Source organism: Drosophila obscura, unplaced genomic scaffold, assembly GCF_018151105.1.
Source record: "Drosophila obscura isolate BZ-5 IFL unplaced genomic scaffold, ASM1815110v1 contig_150, whole genome shotgun sequence".
In the NCBI taxonomy this organism is placed as follows: Eukaryota; Metazoa; Arthropoda; class Insecta; order Diptera; family Drosophilidae; genus Drosophila; species Drosophila obscura.
In genome coordinates, this window is record NW_024542736.1 from 13,141,733 (window position 1) to 13,159,721 (window position 17,989).

General features: G+C 48.1%; 3 protein-coding genes across 3 annotated transcripts; 1 reads left to right on the plus strand and 2 right to left on the minus strand.

Annotated features, from left to right (window-relative positions):
- Positions 1–114: 114 nt before the first annotated feature.
- Positions 115–15,407, minus strand: LOC111066606 (prolyl 4-hydroxylase subunit alpha-1). Its single transcript, XM_022355342.2, has 10 exons — positions 14,973–15,407; positions 7,515–7,707; positions 3,074–3,225; positions 2,843–2,999; positions 2,596–2,783; positions 1,471–1,640; positions 930–1,412; positions 788–853; positions 559–724; positions 115–485 (listed from the first exon to the last, which is right to left on the minus strand). The coding sequence occupies exons 2-10, from the start codon at positions 7,697–7,699 to the stop codon at positions 400–402; spliced, it is 1,653 nt and encodes a 550-aa protein (XP_022211034.1). The 5' UTR covers positions 7,700–7,707; positions 14,973–15,407; the 3' UTR covers positions 115–399.
- LOC111066605 (transcription factor SPT20 homolog) lies at positions 3,639–7,504 on the minus strand. The gene is given in 3 exon segments (XM_022355341.2): positions 3,639–4,056; positions 4,127–4,231; positions 4,233–7,504. Coding segments are annotated over 3 exon segments (1,731 nt in total). The 5' UTR covers positions 5,523–7,504; the 3' UTR covers positions 3,639–3,720.
- A 457-nt stretch (positions 15,408–15,864) lies between the features above and the next one.
- Positions 15,865–17,977, plus strand: LOC111066558. The gene is made up of 6 exons (XM_041596390.1): positions 15,865–16,043; positions 16,091–16,197; positions 16,232–16,399; positions 16,467–16,855; positions 16,939–17,090; positions 17,143–17,977. Exons 1-6 carry the CDS (start codon positions 15,955–15,957, stop codon positions 17,771–17,773), a joined length of 1,536 nt encoding a protein of 511 aa, XP_041452324.1. The 5' UTR covers positions 15,865–15,954; the 3' UTR covers positions 17,774–17,977.
- The last annotated feature ends 12 nt before the right edge of the window (positions 17,978–17,989 follow it).

Genomic DNA, 17,989 nt, shown 5'->3' on the forward strand with positions numbered 1-17,989 from the left:
ATGGATGAGCCCTTCGGGCAGATGGATAGTCAGTGGGTGTGACTGGACACCGCCACTAATCGAGCTGTAGCGTGAGCAAGCTTCCGAAAGGTTTGAAGAATGGTTCTGCTATGGTTTCGTTTTCGATTTATTGCAATTTGTTCTACTATTTAAACTAGGCAATATACAAAAGTAGATAAATTCAATAGGGTTCTATGATATAGCTATGGACAGTCTATGCAGTCCGTAAGTGAGTACAGAATAGAAGATATGCCGCCGCCTTCTAGCTGGATGCTGTATGTACAATAGGAATTCGATGACCAGCCTGCGAGGGCGCTGGCGAGGGAGAGGGATGAGATTTAGAGGGTCCTCTCCGCACTTAAGATTCGATGTTTTGCATTGTATTAACTAGATCCCAAACTAGATGGCAAAGTCACCACTGTCCTCGTTCAAGGCACAGGGTCGTCGGAACTCCTGGCCACGCTCGTGTATCCACTTGTTGGAAACTGTTTACGGAAAGAGTAAAGGATATTGAGAAAATTCATCAAATGGAATTTATTTGGTATTGCTAGAACCCACCCCATTTAGTGCCCGTGAGGACGGGACAGGCGGCGTGCTGGGTCCTTTTGTCGCCCTCGCCATCCCGATGCAGATTCATCCAGAAGGCAGCTGTGCCCCTCTTCGGCCACAAGGCAGTGCGAAGTGTGGTGAACACAGTGGCTCCACCCTGTTCCACATCACTCATCTGCAAGAGATAGGGAAGTATAGGATATAGCTTAGGGATAACAAAAGAGTCGGGGAAACTCACGTAGAAGAGGACAGTGGCAATGCGATTACCCAGATTGAGGCCCTCAAAGGCGCGCTTCTCCTCCCTCTGCAAAGATTCAAAACAGAACAAATCAAACGGGAAAGGGGACAACAGGGGCATGTATCTGGGAATGACCACTCACCCTGGCAAAGTCAAAGTGGGGCGCGTAGTGGCCCCCGATTCCGTAGTTGACAACCTGCAGCTCCTCGGCCGACTCCATGTCCAGGCCAGTCATGTCCGCGGTGCGCTGCACCACTTTCGCAATCACGCTATCCTCCTCGGTCTTCAGCCAGGCCGACTTGCTGATCCGATAGTTGGCTGTCTCCAGGGCCCCGGTGATCGAGTTCTGGACGGTGGCGCGACGGAAGCGCGGACGGGCCATGCGCTTGATAAGATCCATCTCACTGTCGTACATGGCGTCGTGGTAGATCACTATGTAGGGATCCTTGTGGGCCTCCTCCAGCTTTAAGGGTCCCAGCCGCAGGAAGGGCACATTGTTGGTAACATAGCGGCACCGCAGCGATCGCATGTACGTCGGCGAGGGCTTCAGCTCCCCGCGGCAGAGCATTTCGTAGGACTTGCGCTCCTTCACGCCGAGTTCGCCGGTATCGCTCCTGGCCACAGGCTGAAGAGGGAAAGCCTTATAGTCTATGAGCCTTGGGAGCTGCTCGTAACTTCCTTACCAGATCGGAGACGGGCATTTCGTCGGTGCCATCGTCGCCCTTCATCTTCTTCATCTCCTTCTGGTGGGCGATCTCCTTCTCGTAGAAGCGCTTGTTGCCATTGGCCCGCTCGTGGTTGGGCAGCAGCTGCAGCAGCTCGTTGGTCATGACCAGAGCGCTCTCCACGTTGCCTGTATGGGAAAGTAAATTTGGGAAAAGTTAATTTCATTGCTCGGCCACAAGAATAACTCCAGCTGCCCGAAAGTATGCCACACTTTAGATCTCTTCTGTGGTTCCTTTTCCAGTTGGAAAGTTTCGTTTCCCGCAAACGACATAGCAACTTGTATGTATTGGATTTCTTCTGTGCTTCTTGCTTAGTTATTCATTTGCGATGCTGTCCTTGGCCCCGACTCCTTCTAGTTCACTAATAAGGTCGTCCGACCTTCCAGTCTGAGGAGCAGAGCAGGCTCCAACCGCCACCGCCACCAAAATTCTGAGACCTTGTCAGAGACAGGAATTTATATTTGCATCTCCTCGCCTCACACGACACACATGTGAACTGCTACTGCCTCCCTACCCTCCTTGGAAGGGGGTGACAGAAAGCCTGTCACTTGCCTCAGGGGCAGACAGAATTGTGTGTGTGTGTGTGTGTGTGTGCGTATGTGTGTGTGTTTTTTTGCTTGCCGTTCTCTTCTTCAACACAATATGGCGGCACTTCCGCTACGCCCAAGACCCGCCCATAAATTGTGTGCCACGAGTGGTACGCCCAACGTAAAAGTAGATACAGATGCGTGTGCCTGCCAACTCTTTGATGAACGGATGGGGCGCAATTCATGGCAATCCATGGGTAATAAGACTGTTCAAAAAACCATCAGAGGATGCGGGTGAGTATGGGCGGTGGACGTGCCTGGGGACTGAGACTGGCTCTGACTATGTGGGTGGCGCTGCTGCTGCTCTTAGCCACAACACTGTCGCAGCGACTGCAGATGGCCAACAGTTTTTAGCACTTAATGTCTGGCTCTTAGTGCACCTCAAGTCACCTGGCAGACTGGCAAAAGTGCAATTTCCTGCAGCCAAATGGACCTCAAAAAGTGCCATGCAAACGAGGACCAGGACAACAACGAGAGTAAACTGCCGGATGCTTACCCTCCTTGTAGGTGGAGAAGGCGAGGTACTCCAGCACATCGGCACGGGTGAATGTCTGGGTCTGGTTAAGGGGCTCCTCCAGCATGCGTGACATCGCCTCGTTCATCCAGAGCACCGTGTGGTGATAGTCGTTGTTCACGTACGACTGACGCCCCAGTTCGAAGCAGTCGTCCGATGACATTTCCGTGCTGCGTTTCGGAAAAGAATGGTCATTCCGGGTCTAGACGGGGCTCCCTTCCCCACTTACCTGTACTGAATCCCGTTGAGCTTGCCGCGTGCCACACTGGATGTGTCCAGCTGGTAAGTGTCCTGCAGCCGCAGCAAAGCCACCGCTGCCCCGTTGAGGTCCTCGTCCGAGGGGAACTTCAGCACGTTCCGGTATTGCGTCAGATTCTGCAGGAAGTCTATACGGGAGCAAGAAACATGTCGTGGATGTCAGGCATGTACCTAAAAAACACCCTCATCAGCCCTCACTTACCAGTGCCCACGTCGTGCTCCATTAGGTTCTCCACCTGCCGCCAGTCCGTGGTCAGCCGCTTGGTCAAGAGGTAAGCATTGATCGGGTTCGAGACGTAGGCGGTTATGTCGCTGGCCGCGTCCGCGTGCTCCCGCTGGTACTCGTCCATTTTGCTGCAGATGGAATTAAAGAAAGTTTCCAGAAACTTCACTAAGTGCTTTTCTTGAGTTTGAAAATCGTATTAGAGCAGTGGAAAGCCTTCGAGGAAGAAGTTTTCCCAGCAATTAAGGGAGCATTGTAAGCTCAACTGATATGCCATAAGTTGGGAAAATCCATATCACTCTTCCAAAGAAGGAACCAATAATTGAAAGAGCCCTCGAAGAAGTGGTGTTGAAAGTGCCTTTATTGTATGCTTATCGTTAGTTGGAAACTAACGGTGTCTAAGGGTGAGCAATAAGTTAGGAGAGATTAGAAACAAACTAAAGTCTACTCGTAAGGTAAGTACAACCCACATGGTATTTACAGTCTCTTGGGAATAAACTCTCTATGAATAATACTAGTCTTTTGGTCTTTTAGCCGTTCCGTGTGCCGAGTGCTCGAAGGAAGGGGACTACATCTATTATGGGAACTTAAAGTAGACAATACAACTACTCGTGCTAAGACGATCCTTAGACAACGTTGACGCGGTTGTCTGGCGGGGGACGGTAGCACCAGAGGCTGCCCATCACGCCCAGGCCGATGAAGAACATGGTGAAGGTGGAGAGGCCCAGGATGACGCCCGTGGTGACATCGTGGAGTGGCAGGCCGGGGAACGGGTCCAGCACGAGGATCACCAGCAGGCCGCAGCTCTTGAACAGGCAGAACACGGTGACCAGGATGTATCCGGAGGTGTAGCTCCGATTCGGCAGCCACTCGCAGTGACGCGAGCGGAATCCGAGGAATCCCAGGCCCACGCCGCAGAAAGAGGCCACCAAACCGAATTGTAGATAGAAGGATTTGCCAAACTGCAGGAGGAAGCAACAGGTTATCGAGCGATTCTTCGGAAGTTCATGGATTACTTGACTATCGACTTACGTGGGCTATCATGTAGATGATGAGGCCGGCGTTCATGGTACTGCCCAGGACGAGCATCAGTGAGACAACGGCCAGGGTGATGGTAGCATTGGCCAACTTCTGCGGGATAGGAGTTATTGTTCTGCGGCTTGCCCTGGATGCTGCTCATGTCCTGCTCCCGGTCACGCTCCTGCTCCTGCACCCGCGGACTGATCACGGCCATGGAGCGGTCTGCCAGTGGGGCAGGAGCTGCCTTCACCGTCTCGTAGTGGAGTCTCTGCGGCGAGAGTCGGTTTTGGCGGAGCGGCACTGTGGGAGGAGGAGGAGGAGCGACCTGGCTGAGGATCTGCTGGCTCTGGTAGATCTGCAGGCGCCGCTCCAGCTGCAGCTGCTCGTGGTGGGCGGCGTTGCGAGGCGTGGAGTGGGCAAGACGCGGCGGCGGCTGCATCTTGCGGGGCGTGGTGAGCAGCTCGTGGAGTGCCCGTGTGGCGGCCGCTGCGTTCCTCTGCTGTGGCGTCGAGGTCCTTGCGGCAAACTGCTGACTTAGCTCCGTGGTGCTGAGGCAGGTCTCCTGCTGCTGCTGCATCATCGAGGACTCCTCCTCGACCAGCTCCTCCTCGTCCGCGTCCGTGGGTATCATCGCGTACCGATGGGCCCGACCGTTGTGCATCTGGATGATCTCCTGGTTCTCGTCCACCAGTTCCTCGTCCTCGGCCGTGGGCACCATCTGGTACCGTTGGTTGCTGTTCTTGTCCACGATAAGGAACGTCTTGCTGCCAAAGTCGCTGCTAAAGGCGTGCTTGATCTTCGTCTGTCCCGGCATTCCCTGTTGTCCTTGGCTGGCGATGGGCTTCGGGGGCAGAGCATTCAGCATGGGCGGCAGACTGGCGAATTGCGTCTCCTGGTGCGGCTCCTCGTGGAAGGAGTGCGGCTCTTCGTCCGACTGCAGACCGTACCTGGATCCATAGCAATCGAGGTTGTCCTGGGACCTGGCCAGTCGCTGGGCCGCCTGTCCGGGCACAATGGCATATCGGCTAGCTCTGCTCACATTAAGCTCCTCCAGGGGCACCAGAGCATAGCGACCACTCGAAGATTGTTGCTGCTGGTTTTGCTGCTGGTGTTGCTGGTGGTTCTGCTGCAGCTGCTTCTGCTGCTTGTAGTTCTGTGTCTGCTGCTGTTTCCGCGTCACCGATCGCGTGGACATGCTACGCTGCATCCGCAGGGGACCCTCGCGGGGATCGCGACTCGGCGAGGGCGCGACATGGGCTGGCCGAGAGACGGCGCCGAAATTCAGCTGCAGACTGCGGTTGTAGATGGACTCTACGCGACTGCTGCCGCTGCCGGTGCCGCTGCTGGGCACCGGATAGAACTCGCTGTTCTGGCAGAAGGCCGGGTTCGTGTAGTTGTGCTGGGACATGATCTGTAGAGCACTGTACCGTATCTCAGGTCTATGTTCTTGGTATTCCTGCTTTAAGGGGTGCGTTTCACTTCACTTATTGTCTTTACACTTTCTAGGGTTCACTTTTCTCTGGCAAGATCCGTCTCTTGCTATTTCCGATCCGCTCGCGACGACAACTGCGACTCGACTGAAGCTAGAAACGTGGAAATGTCGGCTCCTCGACTTCCTGCGCAGGCGCGCAGTCGAGTGGATCGTGCCTGTCCGCGTACCTTCCCCCCCATTCAGCCATTTATCCATTTATACATAATATACATATAAAAGAGCTCTGCCCAGACACCCGTACAATGACTGTGGCTGTGTGGCTGTTCTGTTTGGCGCGTTCCATTAAGCCAGAAACAGAAAACAGAAACATCTGCTAATGCTCCTGCTCCTGCTTTTGCTTCCTCAGCGAGGGTTGAAACGAATCGAAAGGCAGCAGCAGCCACAGCCGGCATACCGTGGGTTGCGTTCCCTTTATCAGCACTCCTCGTATAATTCTTATTTACCAACTCATAACCTACGAGTATGTAGTATGTATTCGCTGCGCGTGTATTCTCCCCCAGAATTTGGTGCTCTTCTCTTTCTGTGTCTTTGTGCAGCGAAAACCTTCCCTGCGAACGGGCGCAGGGAACGGTCTTCCCTCACCCTTGGAAGCGACCGTTACATTTCCGTGGCAGACCAGGGAGATCCCATATCTCCCCATTAATTTATCCTGTGTGTCCCTATGCATATTGCATGCACATATATATCCCGGCAGTGGCTCCATATCCATATGCACATGCATAGCCATTTTCTGGCAGGCAAGAGGAGAGCTCCCGCAGATTTTTCTTTGTTCTGTGCAGGGAAATTTAATTGATTTTCCGCCATCCGTGACAGAGGCGCAGGCCAAAATCAAATCAAAATTTCATTGGGAGGCGGTGGTCAGTCGGCGCTGGGGCCAGCTGTCAAAGGGATTAGCCCTGACCGGGCGGGCGGGCACTGGCGCTGGACAGCTGTCCCGCCGGGGAGATGTCAGTTGGAAAATTTAAAGCGGCATTAAAACTTCAACTCCTGCCAACAGACGGACGGCACGCGCCACAAGCCACTGGCAGAGTAGTGTATCTCACAGATGCATAGCCAGACAGAGAGAGAGAGAGAAAAATGATGATGATGAGGAGAAGCTGAGCCACAGAGTCAAAGGGAGAGAGAGATAAAGAGAGGGAGCGACAGAAAGGGACTTCAACTGCAGGGCAATGACAGCGCACAAGGATACAGATGCACAGATACAAAGACACACACACAGATACAAAGGCAGCAGCGACAGGCAAACAGCTGTCAGCTGTTGTGAGGATCTCCTGCCAGGTCCTTTGTTGTGACAAAGCCGAGGAGCGACAGGAACAGGAACATCCAGATAGATCCTGCCTCTACTCTGACTGTGCCTCCGCTTGTTCCTGGACATGGCATTATTTGATTAGGGGAGTTGCCTCACCGCATCCTGCACCTCTCTGCTCTCTGCTCTGCGCTCCACCATGTGCATCCGCCGCCACATTCAAACACGCAGTTACATATGTTCATAAGCAGAAGCAGAAGCGAATGATGGGTATCTTGTAGATATATACATATATCTATAATCATGTGTGCAAGGCGCCGCGACAGATATGTACATATGTACCTACATGTTTGGGTGTATCTCTATCTGCGGGCGACGTGCAACAGCTGCCGCAGCACGCCGCACGTGGCAAAAGCAATTACCAGAATGCACCAAAAGACTACCTGAGCTCCCATTTTGTTGCGTGCCCCAATCCAAATCCCTCATTAGAAGATATATGAGATATTCGCCTCATCCTCATTTGCATGAGGAATGGAATTCAAAGGCAAAGGCAAAGACTGAGACGTATTTATGCGAACTTTAAGACTGATTAAGCGAAGACCATTAATCTGCATCTGTATCTGCGAGATACTTGTTTGCGTATTCATGCAAAGCATACTCACATTTTGAGGAAGCTCAGCTTGTCCTCCTGCACGCGGATGTAGCCCTCCAGGTTGGTTATCAGCACGGACTCAGTCTCAAATAGCTCCTCCATCTCCGCCAGCGCCGTGTACAGTTCCCCGTTCACGGCCACGCCCAACAGCAGCAGCAGGCAAAGCCCGCCCAACAGTCGCCAGTCCGCGGACATCTTTGGATCTGAAAGGAAAAGAAGATTTAAAAAATGAGCGAAAGTAAAAGATTGTTAAAGTTGAGGGAAGACGACCCCTAGAATGGGTGGGGAATTAGCGTATGCGTCTCCAGCCATGTGTAAAGCGACTCTAAGTCCCAATCCAGGAACCTCCTCACAAATGGGAAAGTGAACACGAAAGCCAAGCTCACTGAACTCGAAAAGCAGCTTTCATATTGATTAATATCACTTTCAGACCGCCTCATAGAACTTCAGAACATAACAGAACAGGGCTTTGTTTTAGGGGAGCAAAATCGAGACTAGGGGGAATCGGGCATGTTTTGGTTTGGGGACTTGGCAATTTATTTTAATGAGCGTTTTTTAATTTGCGCTGCAATCCAGCGGATTTTTTTATGGCGATTGCTTTACTGCTGTCGCAAAGCGCTGACTACATACAATAAAACGGGTAGACGATACATTCTCGGGGATACGGGGATACCAAACTTCACTAGAGAATACTCTGCTTATCTGAAGCACCATTAATTCCTTCATGTATTCATATTCCCAAATATCATAATCGTGGATAGAACTCTAAAGCAGTAGTTCCTTTCTACTCGTACTACTGAAATGACTCTTAATTTTGATGGAATATTTCCATAATTATTTCCGAATATCCACCTTAGTGAATGTACCTCAATCAGTCACCTGGGCGGGGGAGGAGAAGTCTCTGTCTGTTGTCTCTGTCTCTGCCATTCAAGTTCCGTTTTCGGGTGTGGGGTACATGGATTGCGGCTTGGTTAACGTGCCAATAAATTTAAATTGATATTAATTAGCAGCGCGCAGCTAATTCGCATCTTTAAGATAAATGCGCTGCGTTGATGTTTTTGGGGAATTCGATTTGCATATTGAAAAAGCTCCTCTGTGACTGCGACTGGGACTGTGCTGGGTCCCTGGCTGCGGCTGTGGCTTTGGTTGTTGCTGGGGCCAAAGGGCTCCTCCATTACCTTTGGCCCTACCATCTGTTCTCATAGCTTGGGATGGGCTCTTAAGGAGAGTGACTTGTAGATGAATTATTAATTAGCATTAATTAATTTTCTGGCTCACACTCGAGAAGGTAATTGCTCATATCAATCAAGAGTGAGGAGCGTGGCGATAAGATCTGCTATTAACATGCGGCCCCTCAGCGAGTTCTGCAGAAGTTATGGTCGCTCTAAACGGCTGCGATTTATGTCGGCTAACACTTGTTAAGCGGACACAGGCTGTCAGCAAATATAAAATAATCTTGCCTGGTTTAACGATCGGATCGGATCAAACCGGTTCGGATCAGAGATCTCTACCAATTTCCATTTCTAGTTGGTCAGTCCTATGTTCGATCAGAATGAGAGCGATAAAGTTTTACGACTCGGATATTCAATTCTATTTAATTTTATTTCATTTGTCTGTTGTTTTTGGGTCGTCTCCAGATGGAGATACTCGTTGAAGCTGACGCTGCATCTAGACGAGGCGGAGTGGACCAAACGATTCATTTGGGTTCAAAGAACTCCGTTAAATATGCAAATGTATCCACCAGATACGCGTCGCTGGTGCAACCGAATAGAACAGAGCCGAACAGAAAACTTTCATTGTGGATGGACATATAACGGGGACCCCACTCTCCCCATCGCTGCCCCTCGCTGCCTGCCCCTCTCTGGACCACACGTTACACAATCAATGTTATTGAAATGCAAATATCTATTTCATCCGGAGTTCAGGTTCTGGGACAGGTTCCCTCATCCCCCATATGCCATCATGACATCTGCAGCGTGTGCCAATGAGCAATGTCTTCTCCGAATGGGTTCACTGAACTGCCCCACCGATCGTCGCTCGTCGGTCGCTGTATGCCGCTCATGCCACCTCGGGCCAAATACTTATTGTATTTTGCTTCACTTTGCACGAATGGAATGCCAGAGAATGCCCCAACCAATGCAGGCGGGGAAGAGTGTTTGTTTTTGATGAGTTGCATAATTGGCGCTGAAGCATTTCCAGAAGCAAACATTTTGGGATTTACATGTACGTTAAGGGCGATTATTCCATGAATCTCGAGACTTGCATCTACGACTCGAAATAATATTTCAAATAAGAAAAAAGAATGGATAAGAAAATTATTAAAGATGGAGTACATAAGATATAAAAAAACACGTGACCGAATAGTCCATTAGTCAGAAATACCTAAGCGAATCTTATGGAATATGCTTAAATTAAGCAATATCAGAAGATGATCTGTGATCCCATAGGGGCACTTATCACACTGTACCTGTTATTAAATAAAATATGCCATCTAATCATCTATTTATAGATGCTTTTAAACATTTTCAGAAGCATCTGCCACCTTGTCTGGCCCAACCCTCGACGGGACCCGGCTTTCGACTTTCGGCTTTCGATTGCTCAAATTCTGGTCAATCAAATTAATGTTCGAATAAAACTGAAACTGGCGCTGAAACAGCCTTTGTCCAAACAGAACTCAAACGAGAGCTGAATGAAATCGACCATCAATATCACAATGGCAGATCAAACAGGATTCGATGCAAAGCATTCAATATTCCGATTCAATATGCGGATATTATTAATTTAAAACAGATATAAATTTTGCCAGTCAAAATGTCAGGCGGCTCTAATTACCATAGACACTGGGCTGTGCCTGTGGCTGCGGTGGCTGTCATCCAGAAATGTCAGAGGATACACATCAGGAGTCGAAATTGGATTTCAATTCACTAATTGGTAGAAAATTAAAAAGTGCGACTGGTCGGTAAAAGTGTGGAAATTGATGGATTTAACTTTGGGATGTGGGAAATTAAAGTATGTATAAGTGACATTGACTCGGTTTGTATACTCGTAATTGGTAGCTACATCCGATGCGAATAGGATGCTCAAAGCCAAATTGGCTGCATCCAGAGATATTTATTATATTTAAATGGTAAAAATAACATGGAAACATTTTACTAAGCACGAATCACTCCCTGTCGAACCTGGAAAATGTTATGTGAGCCTCGATTTGGAATGGTGAGTGTCTCCTGTAGAATCCCGTGCCTTTAACCATCTTTGCAATCAAATCATGCCTCATCTTCTACACCTCCCTCCTGCCTCTTTTGTGCCCAGTTTTCTGCAGACCGAAGTGCATTGTGGATTGGGGCATACCAAAATGGACTTTCATCATCGGATTGCACTTTTCACAATGCCCACGCCCATTTTTCACAGTCCGCCCTCAAAAAAAGCTGCCTCATCAATTTCTGGCTTTCTGGCTTGCGTGTTGCAGTTTTCTGGCTCGCTTCTGCCTGGTTTCTGCCTGGCCTGGGCAATGCGTCAGCTTTATGCAACACAAAAACAATTTTGATTACTTGCGGTAGACTCTTCTGTTTTTCCACCATTTTTTTGTTATTTTTTTTTCGATTGCACTTTTTCACAGAAGGAAACGTAAGTAAATGAATTTTTAGCTTTTTTTTCCACAACTTTGTTATCGTGCGGCAATTAAGTTATGAAATATTTTGTGCAAATCGCTGACTAAGCTCGACCCACTGCCTGACTGACTGACTGACTGACTGAGGATGGGTGGAACGATGGGTTGCTTGGTTTGCCGACAGCAGGTATGTATGTATGTACATATGTATGTACGAACGTGCATATGGATATGGTAGATACAGATATTCAGATACGTTTGTGGTAGGTGCCAACGAACGAACACTATCCAGCCCCGTCAGCAACAATTGCCACTACTCTGACAGGGCGACAAGCGACTCTGTAAACCCTTCCTTCACTGAGCGAAACAAAAGTGGGATCTAGAATCGAGTTCTGCACATATGTACATATATATAAATTGAGTGGGATTCGGCAAGGCCAATATAAAGGCTTTATTCCACAAGTTAGACTTACATTTTTCCGCAGTGTACCTCCCCTTTCTCTAACTGTCACCTTGCAACAAAAAAACAGTGTCCTCGTTGCCGCATCCACAGTAAGCCACAGTAAAAAAGTGTCAAACGCTGACCTGAATCGGGAGCATTGTATGGTATGGGATCCATTCCTTGTGGGTGTGTGCTCTGTACTGGGTGTGGGTGGATGGAACATTTGTCCACTTCTGGGAGCATCCACTGTGCATGTCACAATGGTCCCCTGCTTATCGTGAAAAGCATATTTCCCTGTTGCCTCTGCTGTTGTCTCCACCGTCGCTTTTCCTTCCTCCCACTCAAATGAAACTGTCGACAGGCGGCGGAAATTCTATAAAAGTGCAACGGGACAATTTGAACAGCCCGACATCATTATTCAGGTGCAAGTGCCACAGGACACTGGCATGTTCGAGTTCGGAATGCTCCGGCAAGGCCGACTGGTAGGCAGGCAGGTGCCTTCTCCCCCTCTCCCCACAGCAAACCCAAGCCTCTCACATCCGTCTGGTCCGCCTCGCTTGGCCCACACAATGTCGTCCATCAATTTTATGACCAGCGAAGGTAGCTTCTGAGATGACCGGGGCCATTGTCATAACTCAAAAGCAGCAGCAGAAACAGCAACTAGAAGCCACCAACATTTATGAGCCACCAAAAAAGACACAAAACTATGCATCCGCATCGAATTGGGAGCTGGCCCACATGGCCCACACTCTGCCACCCTGGCACTGTGAGAATTGTGGAGACTCCGCTTACTCTGGGCTAGTGGCTGTTAATGTGGCACGAAGTCGCCGAACTGCTCCCCCTTTAGTGTCTGTCTGCTAAAGGTCAGACCCCGGACTAACCTTAGCCATACTTCCATTACTCCTCTGCTTCGTTTCGTTGGCTGCTGTGACATTTGCCCATTCGGAATTCGAATTTGGGTACGGCTTCCTCCGCGTACGACTGAGTTTAACTCCCCAAAACTCGATTTGGCCAATTTGCCTGATCGAATGCATAATTAAAAACGAATTGACGGCAGTGCTCAGTCCTCAGATTTGCTGAGTTTCGGTCTCTTCTACACTGTAATTTGATGCCGAGTTTTTCTTTTAATTCAGTGACTTAATGGGCTCGTTAGACGCGCCTCGTCTCGTCTCGTCAATAACCACATCACATTATCGTCATTATCAAGCTCCAGTCTTGGATCTGCCCTAACATGAATGAGGGTCTCTTGCGCCATAGCAGTGGGTTGGATCCTTAGACATTGCCCTTATCTGAATGCATACAAAATCTCAATGATTTCATCCATGTATTGAGATACGCCTTCTCTGTCTAGGGATGTCCTATCCCCGCTTAACCGCCTAATTCTGTGAATATTATGCAAACAATTCGGTTAAGTGTAATTCGGTTAGCCTTGCCACATGTTGCCAACGCAGTTTGAGGTCAGATCCCATCCCATCCAGACTCCGACCACCGACAGTCAGTCACCCAAGGGTAATGTGATTTGTCAGCTGCAGGCAAAAGTTCCACTTCTACGAGGACGAGGACGAGTCTATCTATCTATGTATGTATCTATATAGAGAACAGCAGAGTGTAGGAAAAACTTTTCAATTCCATAAGCGTTAATTTGATTGCGCTGAACTTTTATGGAAAAGAGACCCAAACCCCTACCCATACCCATACCCGTCCCCCATGGGTGGGGAAAATGGCGTCCCATTCGCATTAAAGATTCAATTGGGGCGGCAGGAAGCATGGAAGCAAGGATCCGGGGAGAGCGAGAGCTTTTCAAGTGCATTCAACGAGTTTTCTAATTAGCAATGAATGACAAATGTTCGGGGACCCAATCCCAGTTCCCTCCCCCTCCGGATCCCCATGCCAGATGCCAGACAGGTGTCGTCATGGAGTGGAGCGTGTGCACACATAAATATTACAATTCACCTTGAAATGTGAGCATAAATGAAAACGGCAGCGCAAACCGGTCCAAAGTGTTCATAAAAAAGCCAGATACAAAGATGAGCTCGAGCCTCGGGAGGGAGTCGTGGAAAGTGGAAGGGGGCACGGCACTTGGCCAGACAGCAGGGAAGTGGGCCAGTGGGAGCCGGAGCCCCATTCGATAAGTAGTCAACACTTTCATTGCATTCCCATTCCCCCTAAACAAGTACATACATACATGCATATGTGTGTATCAGTATTTGGACAGCGAGTGACTTTCGTTTTCAAATTATCAGCAGATATGGAGTGGGACTGGGAGGAGATGGATCCACCTCTATCTACAGCATTTGCAAAATGAGTAACCGGTTAACGGACAACTCTCATTGCTCGACTAATTAGCAACCAAATATTGGCCAAGTGGCGATCCGATTTGATCCGACGAACGAGCGTAATTTAGTCTGTGAAACTCATTAATTAAAACAAATCGCAAGTTAATTGAAGCTATAGGAGCCGCTCTGCGATTGTGCGGCAAAAACAGAGAATTCCATAATTTATCATCAGAACCAGCCGCTAGTTCGTGCAGAATCGGCAGTCGATAGTCGAGTGGGGAGAAATGATTCAAATTGGAATCGAAAAGTTTATTTTAAATGCGAGGGGTTGTGTCCTGGCTAAGCGGAGACACAGGACACATGGGGAAAGGATATTCGGGATGGTTGGCAAGGCATGCGCATTGAACCAGTTCCAGGTTCCTTACAGTTCCTGTTCCTGTACCTGTACTAGTTCCCCTACGGAATCTGAATCCCTTTCCGTCACGAGGGTGGATTTCTTGGCCTTTCCAGCGAAACAGAGAGAGAACGCAAATGCAGAAGAGAGGAAAACAAAACCAAAACAAACGCCAACAATTGACTACGTGACCGAAGCAGCTTCCTTCTCGAATTCCCCCGATTCCCGGCCTTTTTATAAACACACGCACACAGAAGCAAACATATAGAAGTCTATGCCTATATAGACATTTTCGAGTCCAGATATATATATGTATGCCGCTTATCGCCAGCGGTGATGATAGGAGGAGGAGAGAGCGGTCACTCTGACAATTGAATGTCTTCCATGTGGTGACAACAAGTGCATACACGCACAAATACATTCATGGGTCTATATGTGTACATATGTATGTATATATCATATAGAACATGTACATACATGCTCTCTACTTAAATGATGAAAAATCACATTTCATATTCTAAATAGAGAACATTTCTTTCTAATCAAAATCGAATTCAATTTTGCTGCCCCAGATTCTGTATGGCATATCAGCTCCATGACGATCCCTCCCTACAATTCTGTTATCACTGCAAGGCGGAAGCGGGACAAGACACGTCAGCCCCAGCGACCATTTCTATTAATTAATTTTGGGCAATGTATCTGATGGATGGTGGTCAGTGGATGAATCGCGTACGTTCACCCGTACTCACCCAAATTCGGTTTCCTCTTGACTTGTTGCTGTGGTTCTTTCTTCTCCGTCTTCAAGGACAGACACCTGAGTGGATGTGGTTCTGCTGTCCACTCTTGCACTGTTCACCTTCACACTGCCCCCCTCACACCGCTGTCGATTTGTGTAGGGAACACCACGATTGCATATCTCACAGATACCTTTTCACGTATTTTATCGCCCACCGCGCACGCACTTAAACTACACAAAATAAATGCACCCGGACCACACACACGCACACACAGTCCTCCTCTCGAATCTTCTATATACTTTTCAGTCACTCCTGGTTTAATTTTTGTTTCGTTTCTTAAAAATGCATTTTTTATGTTTTATTTCTCTTTGGTTTAATGCGCGCCGACTTCTTTTGTGTCGGTTTATTCTTCGGTGGGTGGTGGGTGTAAACTGAACTAAAGCAGCTATGCTATAGACTCTATATGTATATATAAATTCCCGACTTCTACATTTCAAACCAAACAAGCTTTTGTATGAAAGAGAACATAAGGAGAGCATTTTACTCTCTCCCGACTCAATTTTGCGTTTCACGTATGAGCTCGGCCACATGCTGCTGGAAATTAGACTGAAATGTTCGCGGGCGATTCAAATTTAGTATGAGTATCGGAGAAAGAATTCAGCGGATAGAGAACCATATATGTATATACATTTTTCTTTCTACAAGTTCTTCTTTCGTTCTTCTATAGTCGGTACCCGAATTAAAGCTATAACTTATTGTATATGAATCGTCTGCACTTGTCGGTGAACCAACAAATCACCAACACTAACACAAATGTATCATACTGTTTCAGACTAAAGCTACACGATTCCAGTTTAGTGTAGTAGATTGTACTGACATATCAATATATATCGACGCATCCATACATATATCGCTGCAGCTGATAAGAAAAAGTGGGTGCAGCAATGCAATAAAAAATAAAAAGTAAAATTAAATTTAAATGTGATACAACAGGATGGCTGAACCACTGAATCTCACCGCCCGGGAAGTGCAGCAGGTATTTGCAGAGATTCTCAGCCATGGCGAGGACATCACCTGGGATCTGTGAGTGGCCGCACAATTTCCATCTTAGCTCCACTTAAAATCTATAGATTGCCGATCCCTGACAGATTGATGCAAAACCAAAAAGACATCCTGAAATGCAAGATTGGGGAGATATTTAATCATCAGTTTGGTACATCTCAGATTGGCTATGCAAACTGCTGCAAAACAGCAGTTCCGTCTCTGATCGCTTTCCGTCTACATACATACCTACATACCCTCAGGTAAATACACCAATGGCCAGTCCCTTTCTGCGCTTTTCTTTGTGGTGATTGTGAAGGGCGTGACTGAACCGAAGCTAGCGGAGACGAACAGATCCTGGTCGCTCCATCCAGTTTTCCGCTGCCGTCGCTGCGTTGGTACTACATTGAAGCTCCTTCAAGTTTGTCTTATAAGTACATACATTTATCATTATTTGACTTTCAGCCGACAGGGGCGAAGGGAGGAGCCGCAGCCGGGACTGTTGCATGATCTATGTGGATCAAAGTGGCGTTTATAATGACTGGGATACATACTTAAAGCAAACGGCTCTGCCCGCAGGGGTTATGGTAACCTGTGATCGAGGCGTCTACAAGCTGATCGATGGCCAGGTTGAGCTGAAAACATACTTGATAAAGGAGGGACGCTCCCCATCGGAATGGATTGCAGGATTTTCCCCACGGAATGATTGCTACTTAACGTCTGAAGGTCTGACGGCAGCCTTGGAATCGCCTGAACTACATCGGATTTACTCGGAACAGACCGCTAGATGTATATTGCGCGTAAATGAATTAGACCATATAAGAGCGAGCGATAAAGTGCTATATCTGCTTCTGGTAGGAATCGTAAGCAAGATCGTAGGCATCTTGTACATACATATGTACATATGCATGCAACATCTTTTTTTGGTCTCCCTCAGAAGCGTCTTGATGGCCAGAAGGTCGATAATCTCAATGCGAGGCTCCTCTCCGAGTCGTTGGTTCTGTTCACGCACAGCGTCAATAACTTTCGCCTGGCGTCTCAAATGGTTCGCAATGCCACTTATCGCACCAGCTTGAGCAGCCACGTACAGTAAGGTAGCTATATATACAGACTAGACAGCCTAATGACATGGTTGTTGCAGGAACACCTTTGACAAGATCTCTGAAGAGGCCATGGAGGCGACCACTAAAGGCAGACTGGACCTCATACGCAGCGCCAATGTGGTGCCCACAAAAAAGGAGCTCCAAAACCTATTGAAAACCCGTGGAACTGGTAGCTGCATAAGGGAACCGAAATTACCCGCTGAACCAAGTAAGGTGCCACCAAATCAGCTGCAGATCCGTTCAATCAACATCAAGGGTCAGGAAATTCAATTGGCAGATTACGGAGAGGCTATCATTGAGCACATCTCAAACGCGGAGAGTTTCGAGAATCTTATCACCAGCATTGCCGAGCACTGGGAGCCGGACATGTGCAAGCTGATGCTCAAAATGACGCAGACCTTTGGGGAAACTACCAGAAAGGAGTTTTGGATCAAGTACCACTTACCCACGGAATCGGTGCTCTATCAGATCATTCTGCACACACTGAAACGCCATTCGAGCTTGGACTACAAGGAAGTATCGCAGGCATTGCCCGATATTCTGAGAAGCGTGCGCTGCTATTTCGCCTCTTGCAGTCCCAACTGTCCGCCAGAATTTCTGAAGAAATGCCCCAAGTGCGTGGGTTACTACAATGAGGGAACGTGGCATGATGATACATCTGATATCTGACCGGAGATTTAATTTGCCTTATTTATAACATGCTAAGCATTTGAACATGTTTAAAACTGATTTATATATTTTTTCTTAACGCGCGTACACTTTTGGGTATTGCTTTTGATTAGCTGTCCTGCAAGAATATATATATATTGTATTCATGGATTGTATTTGCAACCAAATGTGTACCATATCCAATTAAAGAACGATATTTAACCATTCTCTTATTAC

Bases quoted from the DNA above. Each gene is read 5' to 3' on its own strand.
- LOC111066606 (XM_022355342.2), bottom strand. From the start codon at position 7,699: ATGTCCGCGGACTGGCGACTGTTGGGCGGGCTTTGCCTGCTGCTGCTG. The intron at 3,000-3,073 runs GTAAGTGAGGGC...GCTCCCGTATAG, and splicing joins GGAGCACGACGTGGGCACTG to ACTTCCTGCAGAATCTGACG. The intron at 725-787 runs GTGAGTTTCCCC...TATCTCTTGCAG, and splicing joins TTGCCACTGTCCTCTTCTAC to ATGAGTGATGTGGAACAGGG.
- LOC111066558 (XM_041596390.1), top strand. From the start codon at position 15,955: ATGGCTGAACCACTGAATCTCACCGCCCGGGAAGTGCAGCAGGTATTT. The intron at 16,044-16,090 runs GTGAGTGGCCGC...TAAAATCTATAG, and splicing joins GAGGACATCACCTGGGATCT to ATTGCCGATCCCTGACAGAT. The intron at 16,198-16,231 runs ACTGCTGCAAAA...GTCTCTGATCGC, and splicing joins ATCTCAGATTGGCTATGCAA to TTTCCGTCTACATACATACC.